General features: G+C 46.4%; 1 protein-coding gene across 4 annotated transcripts in view; it reads left to right on the top strand.

Annotated features, from left to right (window-relative positions):
- The first annotated feature begins 740 nt into the window (after nt 1–740).
- The window catches only part of ero1b (endoplasmic reticulum oxidoreductase 1 beta), a 23,386-nt gene continuing 3,934 nt past the window's right edge, over nt 741–20,192 (top strand). The window contains exons 1-14 of one of the 4 annotated variants that reach the window (XM_085408938.1): nt 741–2,298; nt 6,347–6,466; nt 9,551–9,634; nt 9,820–9,861; nt 12,583–12,665; nt 15,457–15,530; nt 15,797–15,917; nt 15,991–16,037; nt 16,883–16,894; nt 16,981–17,007; nt 17,738–17,830; nt 18,172–18,418; nt 19,251–19,320; nt 19,680–19,766. In XM_085408938.1, the coding sequence (XP_085265064.1) occupies nt 2,134–2,298; nt 6,347–6,466; nt 9,551–9,634; nt 9,820–9,861; nt 12,583–12,665; nt 15,457–15,530; nt 15,797–15,917; nt 15,991–16,037; nt 16,883–16,894; nt 16,981–17,007; nt 17,738–17,830; nt 18,172–18,418; nt 19,251–19,320; nt 19,680–19,766 (1,272 nt within the window). In that variant the 5' untranslated portion in view covers nt 741–2,133. Of the gene's footprint in view, nt 2,299–2,945; nt 3,106–6,346; nt 6,467–9,550; nt 9,635–9,819; nt 9,862–12,582; nt 12,666–15,456; nt 15,531–15,796; nt 15,918–15,990; nt 16,050–16,882; nt 16,895–16,980; nt 17,008–17,737; nt 17,831–18,171; nt 18,419–19,250; nt 19,321–19,679; nt 19,767–20,192 lie in introns of those variants that run through there. The other 3 variants (XM_085408939.1, XM_085408937.1, XM_085408940.1) reach the window with 3 other exon arrangements.

Genomic DNA, 20,192 nt, shown 5'->3' on the forward strand with positions numbered 1-20,192 from the left:
CTCGTGCAGGTCAGTGAACCCCAAGCTGCTCCAGAGTGCGTGTGAATGTTACATAAATGGACTGATTCTTATCAGTACTCAAGTCCGCAAAGCGCTCTATACAACATGCCACATTCACCCAATCACACCCATTCTCACAAGCACTTCCTCTGTACTTAGTGCTTTCTAACTGCATTCACACACATTCACACTGCGATGGATGCATCGGAGAGCAACTTGGGGTTAGTATCTTGCCCAAGAATACTTGAAATGCAGACTGGAGGAGCCAGGGATCGACACCAAGCTTCCGATCAGTAGGTAACCTGCTCTACAAGGGCGTAGATTGTCATGGGCGGAAGGGACACGTCCCCACCAATATCCAGCGATTACTGAATTGTCCCCACCAATAATTTGATCTCTTCGAGTAAAGAAAAACAAACCCGATAGAAAGAAAAACGATCTGTCAGCGTCTCATTCACCCAGCGGTGCAGAAAGAGTTAAATCACGTCCTCTACTGGAGTCCTACGTCATGTGACAAATATGGCCAATGTGATTGGCTGAGCCTTTCAGGGAGCTCTGTTCAGTTTCAGCAGCGGCAAACCTGCGCTGCGAGGAGGAGAGGAGGACGGCAGCAAAGAGGAAGAAGCTGGATATAAGAAAGTGTTTTTCAAAGAAACCTGTGAGTCACTTAAAGCCAAGTTCACTCATAAAATGTGTCACAATAACGTTACAGGCCATGCTAGGCTTTGGCCCACATCAGTCTGAAACTGTACGTAACCATGAATAACGTGTTGCCATGTCCACCAGGAGAGACCGGACAGTATAGATGTAAAACCAATATGCCAGCAGTTTATCTCAGTTAGTGAGAGGAGCAGGCCTGTGTTTGGCTGCTTCACATAGTGGACATTGAGTTGTTGTGTGGGGCATGTAGTCCATGTCTGTTGCTGTAACAGTAGCTCATGTTTAGAATAAAAGATCGCAGCTCACTGAGTTAATCGGGGCAATAGTGCCTCAAACGTTGCATCATTTTGCTGAGAGATCTGTTACTTTGTGGTCATCTTAGACGAGTAGTTTTATGGACAAAAACCAGCAGGTCACTCAGTGTTCCCTTAGTGCTGATGTATCAGAGATGTTGGTGTACTATAACTGAAGTAATGTTGTTAAGTCCTTAAAGTCATATTCTTTTATTGTCATGACTGTATTTGAAGCTATTTTTATTTTTGTATGATACCTGATTTATATGGAATATGGCTGAAGTAAACTAAAGCCTGAAATACTCAGTCATTTGTTTAATAGTACTTTAACATTATATAATTCACATATAAAACTATGAATTGTAATTTTAAATGGTTTAAAAGCACGTAGAATAGCATATGTAGGCAAGTATATTTCTCCTTTTTTGTTAATCAAGAAGGAAAAACAAAAAACAAAAACAGGGCAGGGTTCGGTGGTTGAATCATCCGTCCCCACCAATGCCCAAACCAAATCTACGCTCTTGCTGCTCTACCTCCTGAGCTACACCCCACATAGAAAGCGTCAGGCTTGGAAAATCCTGCTTGTATGTTTGCGTGTGAAGGAGACATGTTGTATAAAGTAAGAGCTCAGGCAGAGTAGAAAAGCGCTTTGTAAAAACCAGTCTATTAATCTAACAGACACACCCTACAACAACTCCAAACGCATGCAAAGTGGCGACAACTCCCACAGGAAGACAACGCTGTCTTTTGTGTAGCTGGTTTTAAGAAGTTTTCCATTGTTTCTTTTATGTTATATTAATTTACTGTTTAGGGAAAAAAGGATCGTGTTTTGGCTCCGATTGAGATCGACCTGTTATAGCTGCAAGAGCGAGTTATGCATTTTATTCTGAAATTTTAACCGGAAGTAAAAGTCATTTTTCTTGCGCTACCTTGAAAATAAAGTGGAGGCTGGTTGAAAGCGCCTCTTAAGTCATGTAAATTTTTTTACAACATGACTCTGTTTACGTGGGGCAGCTAGGAGTCTAAATATCCACGTGAGACTCCTTGGAGATCGGGCTGTTGGTTTGGCGACACGCTGCGGATGATACATTTCTGCTAGCCTAAAGCTGCTATAGTTAGCTAGCTACTACTCGCCAGGTTTGACTTTCTTGTGCTTTCCAAGCTGATAGCGCAGTGAGTGATGTGGAAAGTAACGTTTCAAGCGTTCGGTGTTTTGCTGTTGGCGTGGTTGTTGGGAAACTTTGTTCTGGGCTGGTTTCAGCAAAACACCAAACCCCAAACGCAGCACAGCGAGCAGCATCCGAGCAGAACCTCGGAGAGCCAGGACCAGAGCTGCTTCTGTCACGTAAGTAGCCCCAAACACGGAGCTTTTGTCACCGGAAACATACAGTTTGTTTTTTTAATAACATAGTTTGTTGTTCTTCATGAAGCTTGTAATCTGCGAAAGTCATACCACAGTTTTGTTTTTAGGAGCTTCCAGCACTTTCTACTGTCATTTTATTTTGACGTCACTGTGTACGTGAGATGCTAGTTAGCGACTGTCCATGAGTACACAAATTGTTTTATTTTCTGCCATTTTGATAAATAAATAGATATAGTTACAGTTGACCGACTAAATTGGTATTTAAACCGAAATCTCTTCTTGTTTGTACTGAACAGTGAGTTAAGTCCTTAAAGTAGACTAATGAGCAGAGTCGAGAGCGCTCCTCTTCTTCCTCTCCTCGGACCCAGCAGCGAGTTAAACCAGCCGAAGTTCTTGCGAGTTGAGCGAAAAGCGTGGTGTGATCTGATTGGCTGTGTCAGAGCTCCCGCTTTACAGCCTCCTCACGGACATTGTAGTCTTTTGCGTAGAAGTTGCCAAGTGTCCCTAGCGACCTATAACATGTAGATGACTACAAACAGGGAGGCTCCGTCAGAGGGGCGGCGTTTGTTTTGACAGCGGCTTGTTTGTAGGCGGGGCTTCTGGCGGCATGGAAGTGCGGGTCTGTGATGACAGCACAGACATACAGCTGCTGCCGTGACATTTGGACAGTTACGTGAGGGGGAAGTTTTAATTTGAAGGAAGTTGAGACACAGAAAGCTGAAGGCGAACAACAGGATGCTGAGAAAAATGGTTCTTTTCCTGGCGCTCAGTGGACTGCTGCACTCTGAGGTCTGCTGTGGTTTGGTGTTTGTCATTAGTTTTTTGTCACAGTAAGATTGTCTTTGTGTTTCTGTAGTGTATATATAAGTATATATAATACTAGTGTAAAGGGTTTACAAAGGTTTCTAAAATACCCGCACGTAGTTTAGGTGTACTGCTCTTTGCAGAGCTGAGCAGTTGCTGCCATATGTTTTGTACGGTCATATCTTTGATAGCTTGAAAAGGAAAAGCCTGTTGTGAAATATAAAGAATGTGAAAGTACTTTACAAGTTTTTACAACTACATACTTGTAAAGTACTTGTTCGGTTTTGGTTCGAATAACTTTCTCTCTCGCTCTCGCTCTCTCTCTCTCTCTCGCTCACACACACACACACACACACACACACACACACACACACACACACACACACACACACACACACACACACACTATTTATTTAAATGCAAAAAAGCCCCCAAACAATACAATGTCCATCTTTACTCAGTATTGAGGAATCATTGCATTGGATATTTTGTTAATAACATTTTATTTATGTTTCATTTTCTCTTAATTTCCAGACTAAAGTATTAATGAAGCATTTGAGACTCTAATCATGAGCTAAATGAACCGAAAGAGTGTCCGGAGCTGTTCTCCAGCCAGTTAGAGCAGATGTTTGGTGAGGTTTGAGGCTCTACCTGCTGTGCACAGAGCTGAGCTACCTAACAAAACTAGCCAGAGCCATTTGACTGACTGTTTACCAAGCTTCTTAACATGTGAATGCTGGGTTGTGTAATTCTTCAGTTCAAACACATTTGTAGGTTTTAGTCAGCAGCTGACGGTTTATAGAGCAGACAATGGGCCGTCGGCTTGGTGGGTTCAGGTAACACAGTGTGATGGATGTATTATGTATGAACGTGCAGGTAGGTGGTGGTTTATCTGATGGAGGAGCATCATCACCTGATCCTAATAGTTTTTCTTATTTTCTTAATGTCATTTCTATAACATGATTATAAATTTGTAACAGCAGCAAAATTACAATCCAGTCTTTATCAGAAATGTGAACCCTACCTGGGGGTGGGGGTTGTGTCAGGAACGGTATCCTAAATGTTTGCCAAAGCAAACGTGGCTCATTGATAAGAGGAGGCGAAGCCACAAAAAGACTTGACAGCAACTGTAATGTCTTCTAACAAGGCGCACTTTAGATTCTTACAGCGTTTTAATTTATTGTAAAGTTATAAAGAGAGCTGCCATCTATGGGTGTCCACAGAACAAGAAGCACAGTAGCAGGTGTTGTGTTCCTTTACATAAAACAACAGTTTTCCATCATAAATTCATGCAAAAGCGTACAAAGTGCTGCATAAAAACCCCCACCAAGTAGGGAACAACTGTCTAAATGTCCAAAATAGGGATGTGAGACTGCATGCACCTGCTAATGCTGCATGTTGCTGTCTCTATGAACTGAGTCTCTGGATCCATTTCAGCTGAACTTGTGTTTTAACTGTTTTGTTCTATCATGCTGTGGTTAAAAAAATCTTTCCAGGAATCTGTTCACCCAGATTAACTCGAGTCAGTCGGTCAGGAAGACCATTTAAGAACGGGATGATGGTTACTGCTCCTTAAAAACATGACCAGCTGACAGATGTAATAGTGGGCTGCTGTGTCTGTAACTGTGTTCAAACAGACACTTTGGAATAAAAGCTATACATCTGCTCCTCTCCTATGTGAGATCCCTCAGGGTAGGGCTGTTCGATATAACGATATATATCGGATGACGATATAAAAACATCTATCGTTTCATTTTATGCTATCGTTTGTTTCGTGGTGTCGCAAAATAAACTGTTTACAGCAATATTTTTTCATGGTTCTGATGTCACTGTAGTGGTTATATTCATTTCTTCAAGTTCTCTCTTTCTCTTATATTTAATATAACCACACTACGGACAGACAAGCGCCTGTTTTTACTTGTTGTCGTTAGCAACAACGACGGTAATACCATTGTGTGTCCGCTGGTTTAGTTTCCACATGAACCTTTCACAATAAAGCTCAAGATCCTGTTGAGACTTTTCAAAATAAACTGAATGACGTGAAAAAGTAGATTATTTACAGATGAGAAGTAAAAAAGAGCCGCCAGGTGCTAAAAAATAAACCTTAGACTCAAACGTTAGAACAGGCTTTTCCCCGCAGCACGCCGTGTAATAAATACTCACAAAGAAAACGGCGCCGTTACAACTTATGACTAAAAATGTATCGTTTCATGCATCGGTTAAAACACTCGACTCCAACTACAGGACGCCCAGCTGGAAACACTTCACACAAGTCGAGCTGCCCGAGATTCACAGGATTTACAGAAAATGTTCCATGTTTGTGATTTATATCGTTATCGCGATGATAGATGTTTTATATCGGGATTTGAGATCGTGGTCATATGGCACAGGCCTACCTCAGGGCTCACTTCTGTTGTCACCCATCAAAGTAAGAGCTTCACGGCAGTAATTTTGTCTTTAGGTGTTACATCTCCCAGTGAAGGCGTAACTATTATCACTGACTTTTGAAGTGCTCTCAGGCTACGTCCACACTAAAACGTTTTGGCCTCCCGTCCACACTGAGACGCCGTTTTCCTGAAGGGAAAACGCAGCGTTTTGAAAACGCTCTTGAAAACGCACACGTTTCAAAAGGGAGCTGCCCCGTCGCAGTGTGGACACTCGAAAACACAGACTTTCTAAAACGACGACTCATTTTAGTCATGTGATGCAGTCACGTGACCAATTAAGCTAAGATAGCGGAGGGCATTATACAGCAGTCGCCCTAAAAAGGATGAATATCCGTTTGTTCATGCTCCAGATAGCTTTCCTTCAAAGTCTTTAATTCTCACTCGCGTTTGCGCAGGACTGGAACGTCAGCGTTTTCATCCGTTTCAATGTGGACGCACACCTCTGTGAAAACGACTGAAAACACCAGTGTGGACGTGGAGCGCTTTCAAATCCAGCCGGGCTAGTGTGGACGTAGCCTCAATCTCATCCATGGCAAAACTGAGGCTGCCGAGTCTGGACTGATCGTAAGAGTTTGAACAAACGTCAGGGTGCAGACTTTGACTTGTACTGCGTGACGTCAGTCAGGTTTTAGTTTCTAGCACACAGCTTCACTTAAAACATCTGAAATGACCCGGACATTATGATTATTTTTACTGTTTTAGCATGAGTGGAAACACTGTGACACTGTTATTTAGAGATGAGGTGTCATTAGTAAACGAAGTGTCCTGCTTTGCTTCAGCTCACAGGCGTCCTGGATGACTGCTTCTGTGACGTCGAAAGCATCGACATTTTCAACAACTTGAAGATCTACCCCCGCATCAGGAAGCTGACAGAGAGAGACTACTTCAGATACTACAGGGTAAGAGCTGCGCCTTCGCTCCGGCTACAGTGGAAGCACAGTGTGGCTCAGTGCAGTAGTAAAAGTAGTATGTAAAAACAGATGGAAATCACATGGATCTCTTTTGCGTGTGTGCGCACATGTTGTCTTTTTGCAGGTCTTTGTGTTTACTGGCACATGTTGTCACAACATGATTTACTGTTAGACCTCAGTGGTCTGTGTCCTCCCACAGTAAGAGCACACCGTGAACATGCAGACACTAAAGCCGGTGCACCTGAGCGTCACACCAAGGACGTTCTTGTTTTAAATACAAGACCCAGAGATGCTACAGGACGAATCGGTCACGGTTTATTCACAGGCCAGAAAACAAGAATCAAACAAACAATCCTAAAAACAACATATACATGAGCATTCCCAGGAATACATGAACACAATTCTAACAAAACTTCTAAAGTTCGTTAGAATAACACTCAGTCCCACGATGCAACTGCTCCCACAACCCAGAACGAATCTTCTTTATTTTTCAAACCGGGGGAGTCATTTCCAGGCCGGTCCCAGGAGGACGAGGAGAAGCCTCCCATCTCAGTCTCGTCCCATCACAGCCCAACTTATGCTCCGCCCTTGAGCCGCGCGCTCGCTGCCACAGCGTCTTCCCTCGTGGCATCGCCCTGCAAGCAGAGAAGCATCGTCTGGGAATCTGGCCTGGTTTATAGCCATGGCGATCCTCTCCCAACACAGCTGCACCCGGTGAACAGCAGTGGAGTCACTGCTCACAAACGCAGGTAGAGGTGCAGCTGTGCTACGCCCCTGACGAGAGGGCAGCACACTGTTGCCATCGTCTGGCTTCTGCGCGTTCCTTCCCTTCACATCAGGGCCTCCCTCAGTGCTCAGCCAGCTTCCTTTAAACAGGCCCTTTCACCAGCTGATAGGCCACGCCCACACCTCAGCAGGTGATCACTATCAGCCAACTTGTCCCAAGCCCAGCCAGTCCACAGTGGGTTAAAACAATGTAAAAACATCAGAATAGTTTCATGCAAATAAAAACTACACTCACAAATAAACACTAAAACCACTGATGAAAGACAAATATAAATTCCCACTGTGGGACAAACATGCTGTGAATGCTTTGGGACGTCCTTTCCCTCGGCTCCCGCCGTGCAGCTGTTGGATGACACGGTCCTAAACATCTGTGTAAATGATTCTCACATAGAATCATGTAGCACTTTCTTTTCCTTTCTTCTTGTGTCTCTAGTTTGGGTGTTACAGAACAGGAAGTGATGTCTGAATCTTGTACCGGTGTCGTGCTACACTGTGGTTTGACAGTGCTGCCATAAAAAGTCGTGCAGTCTCCTGGAAAGAGCTACGCTTGATGAAGACGTTGCTGCACTTCTGTCTAGCTGTGTTTTTATTAGTACAGCAGTCTGAACAGCACTGGTGTAAAGTCAGCAACCACGAGCAGGTAAATGCTGTCAGGCGCAGAGGGAGCGAGACAGCAGACTGATCTGCAGCTATGATCTATATCAGCTGCTCCAGTTCTGTGAGCTTGTAGATCATCTCGTTTTTAAGGAGACCAAAATGCTGCGCACCACCTCCCTCAGCTGCAGCTTGCAGCACAAACATGTTGTTTCTGGCAACACTAAACGGGATCGATCTGTGCTAATCACCGTATGTGACCTTTCAAACGGCTGACACATTCAAATCTTTTAATGCCATAGTGTTAAACATGTTTTCACAAATCGATTGTGTGCGTTTGGTGTAGGAGGTGGGGTGGAGGCTCAGGGGTCGCCTGTAGCACCGTCACACTGAGGTGCAGCGGCGCTTGAACAGGAGGCCGGCTGCTCTGTTGGTGTCTGAGCAGCACACACACTGTGCTCATTCATTCACACTGCAGACCTGAGGCCACTTAGATGGATGTAGTGCGGGTGTCACTTCAGTGTGACTTGTACACAGACCAGAGTGTACGTGGAGAGAAGACGCACAGCAGACAAACACTTTCCTGTGTCTGTTTCAGTTCAGCTTCCAGCTTCCTCTGCCCTGCTGCCAGTCACACGCGTTGTCTCCCACTGTCGCCGTTCCTCGCTGTCAGGACTGGGTCACCGCGTCACGCTGGCCCATCCGTCTCCCGATTAGGCGTCGCACCCTGACGAGAGGGCAGCGGGTCCCTCGTTTCACCTGGCTTCACACATTCCTCCTCATATCTGGGGCCGCTCAGCTAGTCTGCTTTTAAAAGGTCACAGCTGATAGGCCACTTCTGGACACACCCACACCTCAGCAGGTGATCCCTATCAGCTAATCTGTCCCATGTGCAGCCAGACCACGGTGGACTAAAACAGAGTCAAATAAAACAATAGAACCATGCAAATTCAGTTTTATTTCCACAGCGTCAAATCACAACAAGTCTCCTCACGGCGCTTTGTGTCGTACAGCAGATACAGAGAAACACCCAACAATCACATGACCCCCCAAATAAAAACTACTCTCATGAATAAACACTAAAAATGAATAAAACCAATGTACCAGATAAATACAAATCTCCACCGTGTGACACACACACACACAGTTGTGTTGTAACCAGTGCTCTGATTGGTACGCTTCAGAAAGGCCAGTGAAAGTTTCAGGCTTGTGTCTGTAATGGTTTTAATATGTTCACGTTGTGAGCGAGCACGAAACACGGTGGGAGTGGCTGAGTATACCGTAACACACACGCATCATAGTAAATATGTGTTCTTTGGATCATACGGTGTTTGTGTGAATGGCGGCGGGGCGAGCAGGATGCTTACAGGTGAAACGAGCGTGTGTCCTACGTGCACGTCAGCAGCTGTCCACAGTCAGTGGGCACTGGCCTCCGTTTGCTTCCCCTGTGAAATCTCCACTGTCTAAAAACACGATGTGAGCCACGCACAGCTGTGGAGCCGACGCTTTCACACGCCACGCCCTCGTCCTTGATTTCTCTCGTTCACTGAAGCCTGATTGAGCCTACAGTGACAGGCAGCGAGCGTCTGCTTGTCCTTCACATGTGGACGAGCCACTGCTTGCTTCCTGCCTCGGTCATAATAACAGTAATAATAAATGAGCAGGTGCTGAGTGTCTGTGTCTGTGCTGCAGGTGAACCTGAAGCGACCGTGTCCTTTCTGGCCTGATGACGGACACTGCTCCATCAAAGACTGCCACGTGGAGCCCTGCCCCGAGGTCAGCCAGCCTTACTCCAACATGGTCTCTTTTTACTGCCTGTCAGTCACACGTCGGCTCGTTGAGGACGGAGACGACCGCCTCCTAACTAGCTGTCACATACTGCATTAAATGTATTTTCTCAGGGGAAGCTGTGTGAACATTGTCACCTATCATTGTTTGATGGTCTGTGTTCCGTTTCACAGAGCAAGGTTCCTGTTGGCATCAAGTCTGGGAACTACAACAAGGTGAGACCAGCTGTTCCTGACTAAGCTGCACCACTTGGAGTTACCACGTACAGCTGTGGTCACCTGCTTGCCTGCACATGAGTGCTGTATATATTTGGACTGTTGTTTTTCCAGGGTGCAGTTCCTGCAGCTCAGGACTTTAAAAGCCAAGACTAAGGTGGAGAAAGGTGCAGATATTTTGGGTTTTCTCTCACTCTGGCTCAGAGGTGTAGACCGGGCACTTCTGCTGGTCTGGTGTACTCCTGGCTGATATTTGACTGCGTCGGTTTCAGTGATTCACATGTTAAACAGCACATGTAACATGGGGGTGCTGGAGGACACGAGTGGGCTGACACACGGCACCTTCTTCCTGTATTGACTGTTGGTGCTCCCTCCCAGACACCTCTGACCAATGAGTGGACTGAAGAAGAGTGTCAGTGGGTAGTGAGTGTGTAGCAGTGTTTGTCATCATTCTGTGTGCAGTTATGAGTGAAGCTTTGTGGTGTTTCCTGAACGTTTGTGCTGTGCACCACAGAATGTCAGTCATGTGTGAATCAGTCCTGCTTCAGGTCTCTGGGTGTAACTGCAGCTCGTGCACTAGTGCACTGCAGCAGTGAAATGTCAGGAGTTTGTTTCACTGCTTGACATATTAACACAATTTCTACCAACGTTGTTAATTTAGCCGAGGTACTCGCTGCCGCTCGGGTCAACACCAAACCCAAAAAGTGAGTCGTGGTCATGAAAGACGAGCAGCTGATCTTCAGCCTGAGCTGACAGAGTCACAGCAGTGAGGGGAAGTCAGGTTCTCCACAGGGACCTGTGGGATCGTGCCAGGAAATCCGACTAAGTCAAAGCACTGCTGGAGCATTCTTAGATCCAAAGGCTAAACACCTTCTGGTTTTGATGTCATCATCATTATTGTTGTGCTGTACGAGGCACTTTTGTGCGTTTTGTGTAAACACTGTCAGGTATGGAAGTATTGATGCGTCTGATCTGTGTGATTTGCACGCAGGTTTGTGGGTGAGCCTCGTTCCCCTTCCCTCTGCAGTGTTGTGTGTGTTTGTGCTAACCAAACAAGGACTGCTTACCTGATCAGTGGTTATGACACTTTGCATATTAATGATCATAACCTGCCCTCCCAGCCCGTTGTTCACTCAGTGGGCTGGTTTCAGAACTGTGGGAACATGTGGCTGAGTCGTCGCAGTGAATCCACGTTAGGTGGACATGCCAGCGCTGCACTGTTGTGCACGCGCTCTGAGATCAGACAGCAGACACTTGCTGTGACGGCGGCCTCTTAGCTGCTGTCGTCTCTTACTTTAGAGGAAGTTTCAGAGCTGCTGCATTTGTTCCAGCACTTTCTGGACTGACCGCACACACAGCCACTCTTCTTATCTCCTCTGATAGCTTCTACGTGGAGACGCTGAGAGCAGAGTGTTTGTCGCTCTTGGCCAACAGCCTGGTGTTTGCCTTGAAATGACCCAGAAGTGTTTGCACATCTGCTCTGGTCTCGGTCAGGGGCAGATGTTTCCCGACCATCAGCTGGGAGACGCAGCCAGACTTAAAGCGAGCCTTTCTCAGAGTGGCAGTGAGAAGTACCAGAGGTGCTTTGACAGTCAGGGAGAGGTCACAGTGAAATCAAAGGATTTGAATATGATAGAAATATTAAAAACTCCTCTAAATGTAACTGGGACGCAGAGGCTGCTGTTTCAGGCACAAACCGGTTTGACTGCTTTTGCTTGGGTACTACTGAATGTGTCCTTTTAAAACATGGCACCGAGATTGGACGAGTCACATGTTTGTGCTTCTTTGTTTCAGTTCCTGAAATATTTCACTTTGACTGAGCCAAATAATCTCATTTAGAAGATTTCAGTTTGCAGCTGTGTTTATGGAGCACTCGCTGCTCCTCTGATTCTTCATGTGAGTCAATGGTTGGACCTGGGGGTGGAGCTGGAACTGGGGGAGGAGCTGGAGCTGGGGGTGGAGCTGGAACTGGGGGAGGAGCTAGAGTTGGGGCTGGGGCTAGAACTGGGGGAGGGGCTAGAGTTGGGGCTGGGGGTGGGGGTTGTAAAAGTGTCTGTGCAGCAGATATTTCCTTACTCTTCGTCTTGATGTTCACTCAGAAACAAGAAGTATTAGTTTTTTCTTCCGTTGTTAAATCAAAGCACAGATTTATAAGAATCATGTATTGGGCTCACTTTTCATGACCGAGCGCTGTATTATCAGGTCACACTGGGCTGTGCTTACCTGGCAGGAGCAGAAGGTGAAGCAGGATTTAACCTCGGAGTTATGTTTGTGTCTTTGTGAGACGGTTGAGTGTTGGGCTGTTGTGTACAGCAGCTGTTGTTTGGGGCGATCGTGGCTCAAGAGTTGGCGGTTTGTCTTGTAATCGGAAGGTTGCCGGTTCGAGCCCCGGCTTGGACAGTCTCGGTTGTTGTGTCCTTGGGCAAGACACTTCACCCGTCGCCTACTGGTGGTGGTCAGAGGGCCCGGTGGCGCCAGTGTCCGGCAGCCTCGCCTCTGTCAGTGCGCCCCAGGGTGGCTGTGGCTACACTGTAGCTGCCATCACCAGTGTGTGAATGTGTGTGTGACAGGTTGTGTAGAGCGCTTTACAAACACAGGCCATTTAGCATTTTACATAATTACAGGCTGGAACACTTTCATCGAGCCCAGTGAAGTAAAGATGATGTGAGTGGTGTCATTACTGTGATAAACAGTGTTATTAAGAATCCCTCCTGTGTCCAGTACTCGCAGGTGGCCAATACGATGTCGGACGTGGTGGAGTGCCAGCAGGCCAAGGAGCTGGGGGCCATCAACAGCACCCTGAGGTGAGTCCACAGACCTCCTGCTCTGTCTTTATCTGCAGCTTGTTTTCACCGGGCCTCAGCAGCTCAAACATTTACCAGTGTGTGACCGGCAGCTGCTGGTAGTTTTCCACCAGGCGACACTTCAAAGTGCAGACCGAGCCCACCGGGGCTCTCTCCTGCAGGAACCGTGGAGGTTCCTTTGTGAAGCAGCGGACCGGCTGGTGCAAACAGACAGGATGTGACGGTGCATTACAAACACCAAGCCGCTTTACTCACGTGGGTTTGAAATGTAACAAATAAAGAGGCAGGAGGCAGCATCTCCTGATGAAAACTCACATCACATCCGCTGATGTGGCCAGATGTGCACCTCTCAGACCGTCTAACCTCGCGTGACGCAGTGACCACACGACTGAACGCTGCTCCGTGTTAATGACACGTCGGTAAAGAAGAACCACTCCATGATTGCTTTGTTCTGGTTGGCACTAGAGCAGGGCGATATGGCCAAAAATATTTATCACGATATATATTTGAAAATTTGTGATAACGATATAACCGACGATATAATTGATGCGAGACAAAATACAACTCCACAACATTACTAGCGCAAAAAGACAACCTTCCATTTATTTTCACTTAAACAAGAAGCTGGTTTTTATGTACATTAAAGCTTTATAAAAATGTAACAGTGCAAATGCAAATTCCTTGCTGAAAGTTTAACCAAAAGGCATTTCCAGTAGAAATGGGCTGACATATCCTGAGCATAACCATGTATAATATCCACTGAAGTTAAAAAGAGGTGCTTTGTAACATTAAACTGCAGTGTGCAGTACGCATTTTTCGGACCATAAGGTGCACGGGATTATAAGGCACATTAAGCGAAACAAAGCAGTCAGATAAATCAAACTTTATTAAACTCATTCTTCTTGCTTCCTCCACTTCTGTACCATTGATTCATTAATGTTGAATTCTCTGGCAGCTGCTCTATTCCCATGTTGTTGCAGTATATTAATGACTAACCTCGTATTGTGGATGGATTATCTCAGTTGTTCTCCTGACTGAAGTTTGGTCCGTTTACAGCATCCTGCCATGCGATTGCATTTGTCTCTAACCATGAAGAACCTTCACGTTAACTTTTATAAGTGGAAAAGTGTTAGTGTTCGTCCTCCAGCTTCACTCTTTATGTTATGCTAACATAGCTGTGTCGCTAGCGATCAGGTAGCACATCATTATATACCAGCTAGCCCAACTTCAGTAACCCTACAAACGTCACTGCTGTTTAGTTTCCTGTCTTCATTTATGTTGGAAGTGATAGCAGAGCTGTACGTTTGATTTTTTTCAGAATTCTCTCAGTCAGAACATGCAATATCATGCTTAGGTAACTAGCGAAACTAGCGAGCTAACTTCCGCTAGCTTCCTGCTAGCTTCTAACTCCGTTAAATGTAATAACTTTTGTTTTCATGGATGCCTGGAAGTTAAACTTCATAGTTACACCTGGTAAAGCAGCAATGCTGATCGTTTTATTAAAGATGAAAGAATTTAGACAGTTTTTAACGCTCAGTGATGCTGCAGTGTTGTTTGACCTGAAGCATACGGAGTTTAGGACCCAGATTACTCCCAGATTTAAGAGCATCTTAGTCCGACAAATACGACAATAACGACGGCCGCTTGCATGTTCTGCAAAAAAATGTGCTTTGTTGTGTATCTGACGGACAAACACCAAACCAGTTCCACATCACTGAAGTTGCACCATTTTTACAAACCAATTCTGGTTCATCTGTTTCACTCAACAATCGGCCATGTGCGTATGAAAACAAAGGCACTGCGCATGCGCGTTTTACTCCCATTCTATCGCGATATTTCATTTTCCTATCGTTGCCTAACATTATACCGGTATTACCGTGAACGGTATAATATGGCCCAGCCCTAGTTGGCACTTCCTCTCCTCCAACAGCAGCGCCGCTGTGACGTCATTTACAGTTTGTGCTGCGCGTGTGCACGGCAGTCTGCGCCTTCATGTCGTCCCTGCCCACGCAGCACAATGCAGTGAGCTTAGATGACACGTCAGAGCTGAAATGCACAAATCGGACCTTTACATGCATCTTTGCATATTCTGATCCTGAGTCAGTTTTCACAGGGCGGCTGTCAACCTCTGGAATTGAAAGAATCCTTCGATCCGGATCAGTTATTAGACGTCTGGTTTAGCGACTTTATGCTCGTCTTGTAACCCTCCATGTGATCTCCCAGTCTCATCTCTTAGCAGAATATCTCACCCATGTAGTGTTTAGAGAAGTTGAGCTTCTCTTACTTCCTTTCATTTAGTTTAACCTCGTTGTGTTTACCTGGAATTTGAAATGGGCTTGAGCTCATCACAGATCTGAGCCATCAGTTCTGGCTGCACTGGTTTCTCCCCTGTCTCTGCTCCCAGTGTCCAGTTTGTGCACCTCCTCACACACAGAGGCGCAGATGAGACTGGGCTTAAGCAAAGGCACGTGTAATAAACTGACAGCGACTCCACAGACGCACACTTAAGTGCATGTGGAGTTTGCATGTGCAGTAAGGGAAACATCCCTGCAGCTTTTGCAGGGTGATGCTGGTTTCAGACTCACGTGACCTTTACTGGAAACTGTTTAAAGTCAACAGACATCCTTCATTAAGAATCAAGTGATGGGAGACGACGTTTAAGAAAAGTTTGAAAATGAACATTTACGTGGACGTTGTGATCAGACTGTGATCTCCTGTTTGGTCTTCATGTCTTGTTAGCTGTCGAGTAAAGCTCACAGTTAGAACGTGTGTGTATTTTTTCCGGTTCCAGTAACCAGAGTAAGGAGGCGTTCGCTGACTGGGCGAGACACGACGACGCTCAGGATCACTTCTGTGAGCTGGACGGTGAGCATCTCTTTCTCTGCGTATCTGTGAGGGCAGCACTATGAGGCATCAAACTTCACACCCAGGGCAAATTCCTCATTTACAAAAACCCAAAGTACAAACCTGTAACAGGCACGATGTGTCCTTATTCCAGCTCTTTACATGAACTTTCCTGTACTCAGTTAAACGGCACATTTGTAGCCGCACTGCTAAGAAGCAAATATCTCTAATGATGACCCCGAGCCACTGCCATCACAGGCTTTTTTAATCCATGAAATGTGTTTCAGATGAGACGTCTCCAGATGCCGAGTATGTGGATCTGCTCCTGAATCCGGAGCGATACACCGGATATAAGGGTCCGTCAGCCTGGAGAGTGTGGAACAGCATCTACGAGGAGAACTGCTTCAAGTAAGCCTGGAGCTCCCTGCACAGAGATGCTCATCTTTGAGGTGCTACTGAAAATGTGTTTTTGTGTCCACAGGCCCCGGTCGGTGTATCGACCTCTGAACCCTCTGGCTCCCAGCAGAGGTGAGGCTCAAAGTTAGAGCTGCTACCGGCAGACGCGGCTGAACAGTTAGAAGAGCAACATGACAGGAAGCTCTCAGAAATACTTCAGTTAGGTCGTTTATACCGACTACTGTCTGCATGTTTGAGAGCCCAGGAAACAGCTCGTGAGGTGCTGTTTACGCGTTTGCTGTAGAAGCAACCCGCTGCTCGCCTCCTGCAGTCTGACTACAGGCCGGTCTTTCTGGAAACGGTGACCGGTGTGGAAGAACCGGAATGGCCTGTGCAGGCACTCGGCTCCCTGACAGCACACCTTCATTCAGGTGGCAGACTGTGTGCTGGCAGCATGACATCACTTCAGTCTGCTATGAGCACAACTGACAGCATCCAAACCGGGACATAGCTACTGCAGCCGCGTCTGGAATGGCACAGGCCATTCCGGTTCTTCCACACCGGTCACCGTTTCTAGAAAGACCGGCCTGTAGTCAGACTGCAGGAGGTGAGCAGCAAAGACGTAAACAGCACCTCACGAGCTGTTTCCTGGGCTCTCAAACATGCAGACAGTAGTCCGTATAAATGACCTAACTGAAGCATTTCTGAGAGCTTCCTGTCATGTTGCTCTTCTAACTGTTCACACATCAGTGTACCTGCTTCAGCATGCTAGCCTCCTCCTGTTTATTGCATACTGCGTCACAGGGTACTGAATAAAGAGCTGGATTAAAACGCAGGCTCTTCAGTGTATTTTTCGTGCACCTTAGATGTCTGTGTGTGAAACTAGAGCTCATACGTTCAGAGGTTAGTTAGTGTGTGGTATGTGTATGCCTAATCACTGCACCGATCTAACAGTTTCCTTCTGTTTCTGTGTTCAGGAGACGATGATGGTGAGTAAACTAAACTTCTGTTGACTTGGATGTGTTTCAGCCGTGTTGAAACCTAACTCTTCTTGTCCGTGTCGCTCGTGTTGCAGGGGAAGGTTTCTACACCTGGCTTGAAGGTGGGTTCTGCCTCGTGTGCTCACGCCTGCACCACCCAGACTGACCTGAAGAACGCTGTTATCATTCTTTGTCATGTAAATCACATAAAGCTGAAGCGTCTGTGTAGCTACAGTAGGCATGTCACTTCCTGTGGTTTTCAGCGTCTGTGTTCTGAAGCTGAACTGGTCTCGTCTCTGCTTCCTCTGGAAGACTTTGTGTGGGCAGGCTGACTGCTGACAGGAGGCCACAGAACACAGAGCTGTGGCTCATCACAGCCTGATGCGTAGATGCCGGACGCCTCATGGTGCTGTGATGAAATGCTGCTTCAGGCACTCCTGTGGATGTGATGTTCCACGCCGTTAAAGTTGTTGTAGCACACCCCCTCTCTGTGATGAAAGCTGGCCTCTCATGTCACGTCCATGTCCCTTATTTAAAGTCCTGTGCTCAGTAGCTGCTGGGTCTTCTGGATCTCTGCACCGTCACAAGTAGAGCTGATGTCCCAACACTACCAAACACATTTATTACAGATTTTGAGGTTTTCATCACACAGTTACATCTGTGGGATAAGTCTGCCTGTAGTGTGGCGCCGGGTCCAGAGTTCTACTGTAGTTCTGGTTGATGTTTAAGGCAGGACTATAAATCAGACATCTCGTCCCCCAGTGTTATACAGTTTTGGGTGGACTGAAGCTTTAAGCTGAGCTTGGTTGGATTCTGATTTTAAGAAACCCGTTGTCATCGCTGTCTCTCCAGGTTTATGTTTGGAGAAGAGAGTTTTCTACAGACTCATCTCGGGCCTCCACAGCAGCATCAACATCCACCTGTGTGCCGAGTACCTGCTGGACGGTACGACATCATACAGAGCAAACACAGCTTGGGTGTTATGGCCACCACAGTATTGTTTTATTTGGATGACAGCGTAGTGTGCTAAGATACCAGCTAATGTTAGCTAGCTTGGTTAGCAGCCACCTGCTAGTTATTGCTAAGTAACACACTAATAAAATAAATCACTGACCAAAGCTGGAGCTCGACCTGGGATCATTACAGTACACGTCTCTTTAGCAGAATCTGCTGAAGCACGGCTGATGAGGCGCATGTACATTTTGCTTTTGGGATTAGTTATGCTGATGAACTGACTCAGTGATGGTGTTTTTCATGCTGTAAGCTGTTGTTGTTTGGCTCTTCAGAGGGATGGGGACGCTCAGTGTGGGGTCCAAACGTCCAGGAGTTTCGTCAGCGTTTTGACATGGCAGAGACAAAGGGGGAGGGCACGCGACGCCTGAAAAACCTCTACTTCCTGTACCTGATCGAGCTGCGGGCGCTCTACAAGGTGGCTCCGTACTTTGAACGAGCCATCGTCAACCTATACACGGGAAATGCTCAGGAGGACGGAGAGACCAAAGACCTGCTGCTGCACATCTTCAACGAGATCAAGTAAGAAGGAGGAGCTTGATTGTTGTCAGGAGAGTCCAAGACCAGCACGAGCTGAAACCCATGGATATCTTAGTGGGGTTGTTTTGTTTCCTACAGACTCCCATCAGGAGTTAGTGGGACCTACTACATCAGTGTTTTATTTTCTTATTTGACCCCTTAAAGAAAATGTTGTGGGGTAAAGCAGCTTCCGCGACTCAGTATAGACCCAAACGCCTGGAGTCGGCACCCAGCTAAGCTGATAGCTTCCTCCCTCCATGGCTGCCATGGATGTGCTGCAGTCCTGTAGAGGATTGCGCTGTTCCGAAAGCTGTTGTGACCGAGCCTGTAGCTAACACAATGTTGGTAATGAGCAGGTTAAATGATCCACACAGCCCAAAGATCACGCTGATCGCTGACTGTGGTGTCCATGTTGTTGCCTGCCACATGGTCCATGCTGTGTGATGCTGCACACCAGCATTATGTTATATTATATGTACATGGCACCAAAGCACATTAGTCACTTCAAAGCTATTCTTAGGTAAAGACCCCACAGTAATACAAAGAAAACCCAACAGTCACACGACCCCCATGAGCAAGCACTGGGTGACAGTGGGAAGGAAACTCTCCCTTTTAATAACTTGATCTAAGACGGAAACAGAGACGAATTTGCATTTAAACAAGTTCAGTTCATTTTTGCTACGTAATAGGTTTGTGGGGAAAAATCGATCATCAGCAGATGAGAAGCTGTCACATTGAGACAAAGGCAGGCCCTTCCTACAGCAGCCATAAATACTATATTACTTATGTAGAGTATTATTATCATCATCACTGTTTCTGGACCTGTGTCTTCTAGAGCCTTCCCCATGCACTTCGATGAGAAGTCCATGTTTGCTGGACACAAACTGGAAGCCAAAACGTTAAAGGTAAAAACTAAAGCTGCTACGTCTACATATGAACATCAGCACATGAAACTCTGTTCAGTCTCCATTCTGTATTATACTTCACCTCTTTATGTGAAGGTGTAGCTGTGTGTGTGTCTGTGTACTATCCACTCTGTTGTCCTGTAGTAGTGACAGAGCATCGTCCTCTGTGATGTGTGTTTGACGAGGTGTCTGGTCCTGTGTTAGTCAGCAGTATAAAGAGGACTGTGTCATGATGCTTGCTGCTGCCCTGGGTTCAGTCACTTTCTGCACAGCATGAGCAGCAGCGCAGTCATAGTCCACACCTCTGCTCCTGATTGTAGTTCTAAACAGTCTGAAACAGCGTCCTGTTCTTGTTGCAGGAGGAGTTTCGTCTCCATTTCAAGAACATCTCCAGGATCATGGACTGTGTGGGCTGCAGTAAATGTCGCCTCTGGGGGAAACTGCAGGTGCGTCTTTGCGTGTGTTCATCCTAGTTTGTGCATTTTAAAGCCAGCACAGTCTCAGATCTGCAGGTGGAGGTCAGGTCCCCTGATGTGGAGCCACCATAGAAGCCTTCACACTCGCCGTGTTAGAGCTCAGGTGTAAAAGGCTACGTGGCACTGAGTGTAATCACAGTTCCACAATAGTAACTGTGTAGCATCATATATGACCGCACCACGGTGTCCTTAACACGTCTTCAGTTTCCACAGCAACACATCATTGTTAGGGCTCGAGTCACGTGTTGTCCCAGTGCGTGAACAAATGTCAACTTTAGACAAATCCAACATAACGCTGTGTGCACGCTGTGTGCACGCTGTGTGCACGCTGTGTGCACGCAGCAGCTCTGTGTGTGCTCTTTCCCGCCCGTGATGTTACTGTCAGTTTACCCGTAC

Source organism: Rhamphochromis longiceps, linkage group LG6 (genome assembly GCF_057381845.1).
Source record: "Rhamphochromis longiceps isolate RC_006_pf linkage group LG6, R_longiceps_female_GT1.1, whole genome shotgun sequence".
In the NCBI taxonomy this organism is placed as follows: Eukaryota; Metazoa; Chordata; class Actinopteri; order Cichliformes; family Cichlidae; genus Rhamphochromis; species Rhamphochromis longiceps.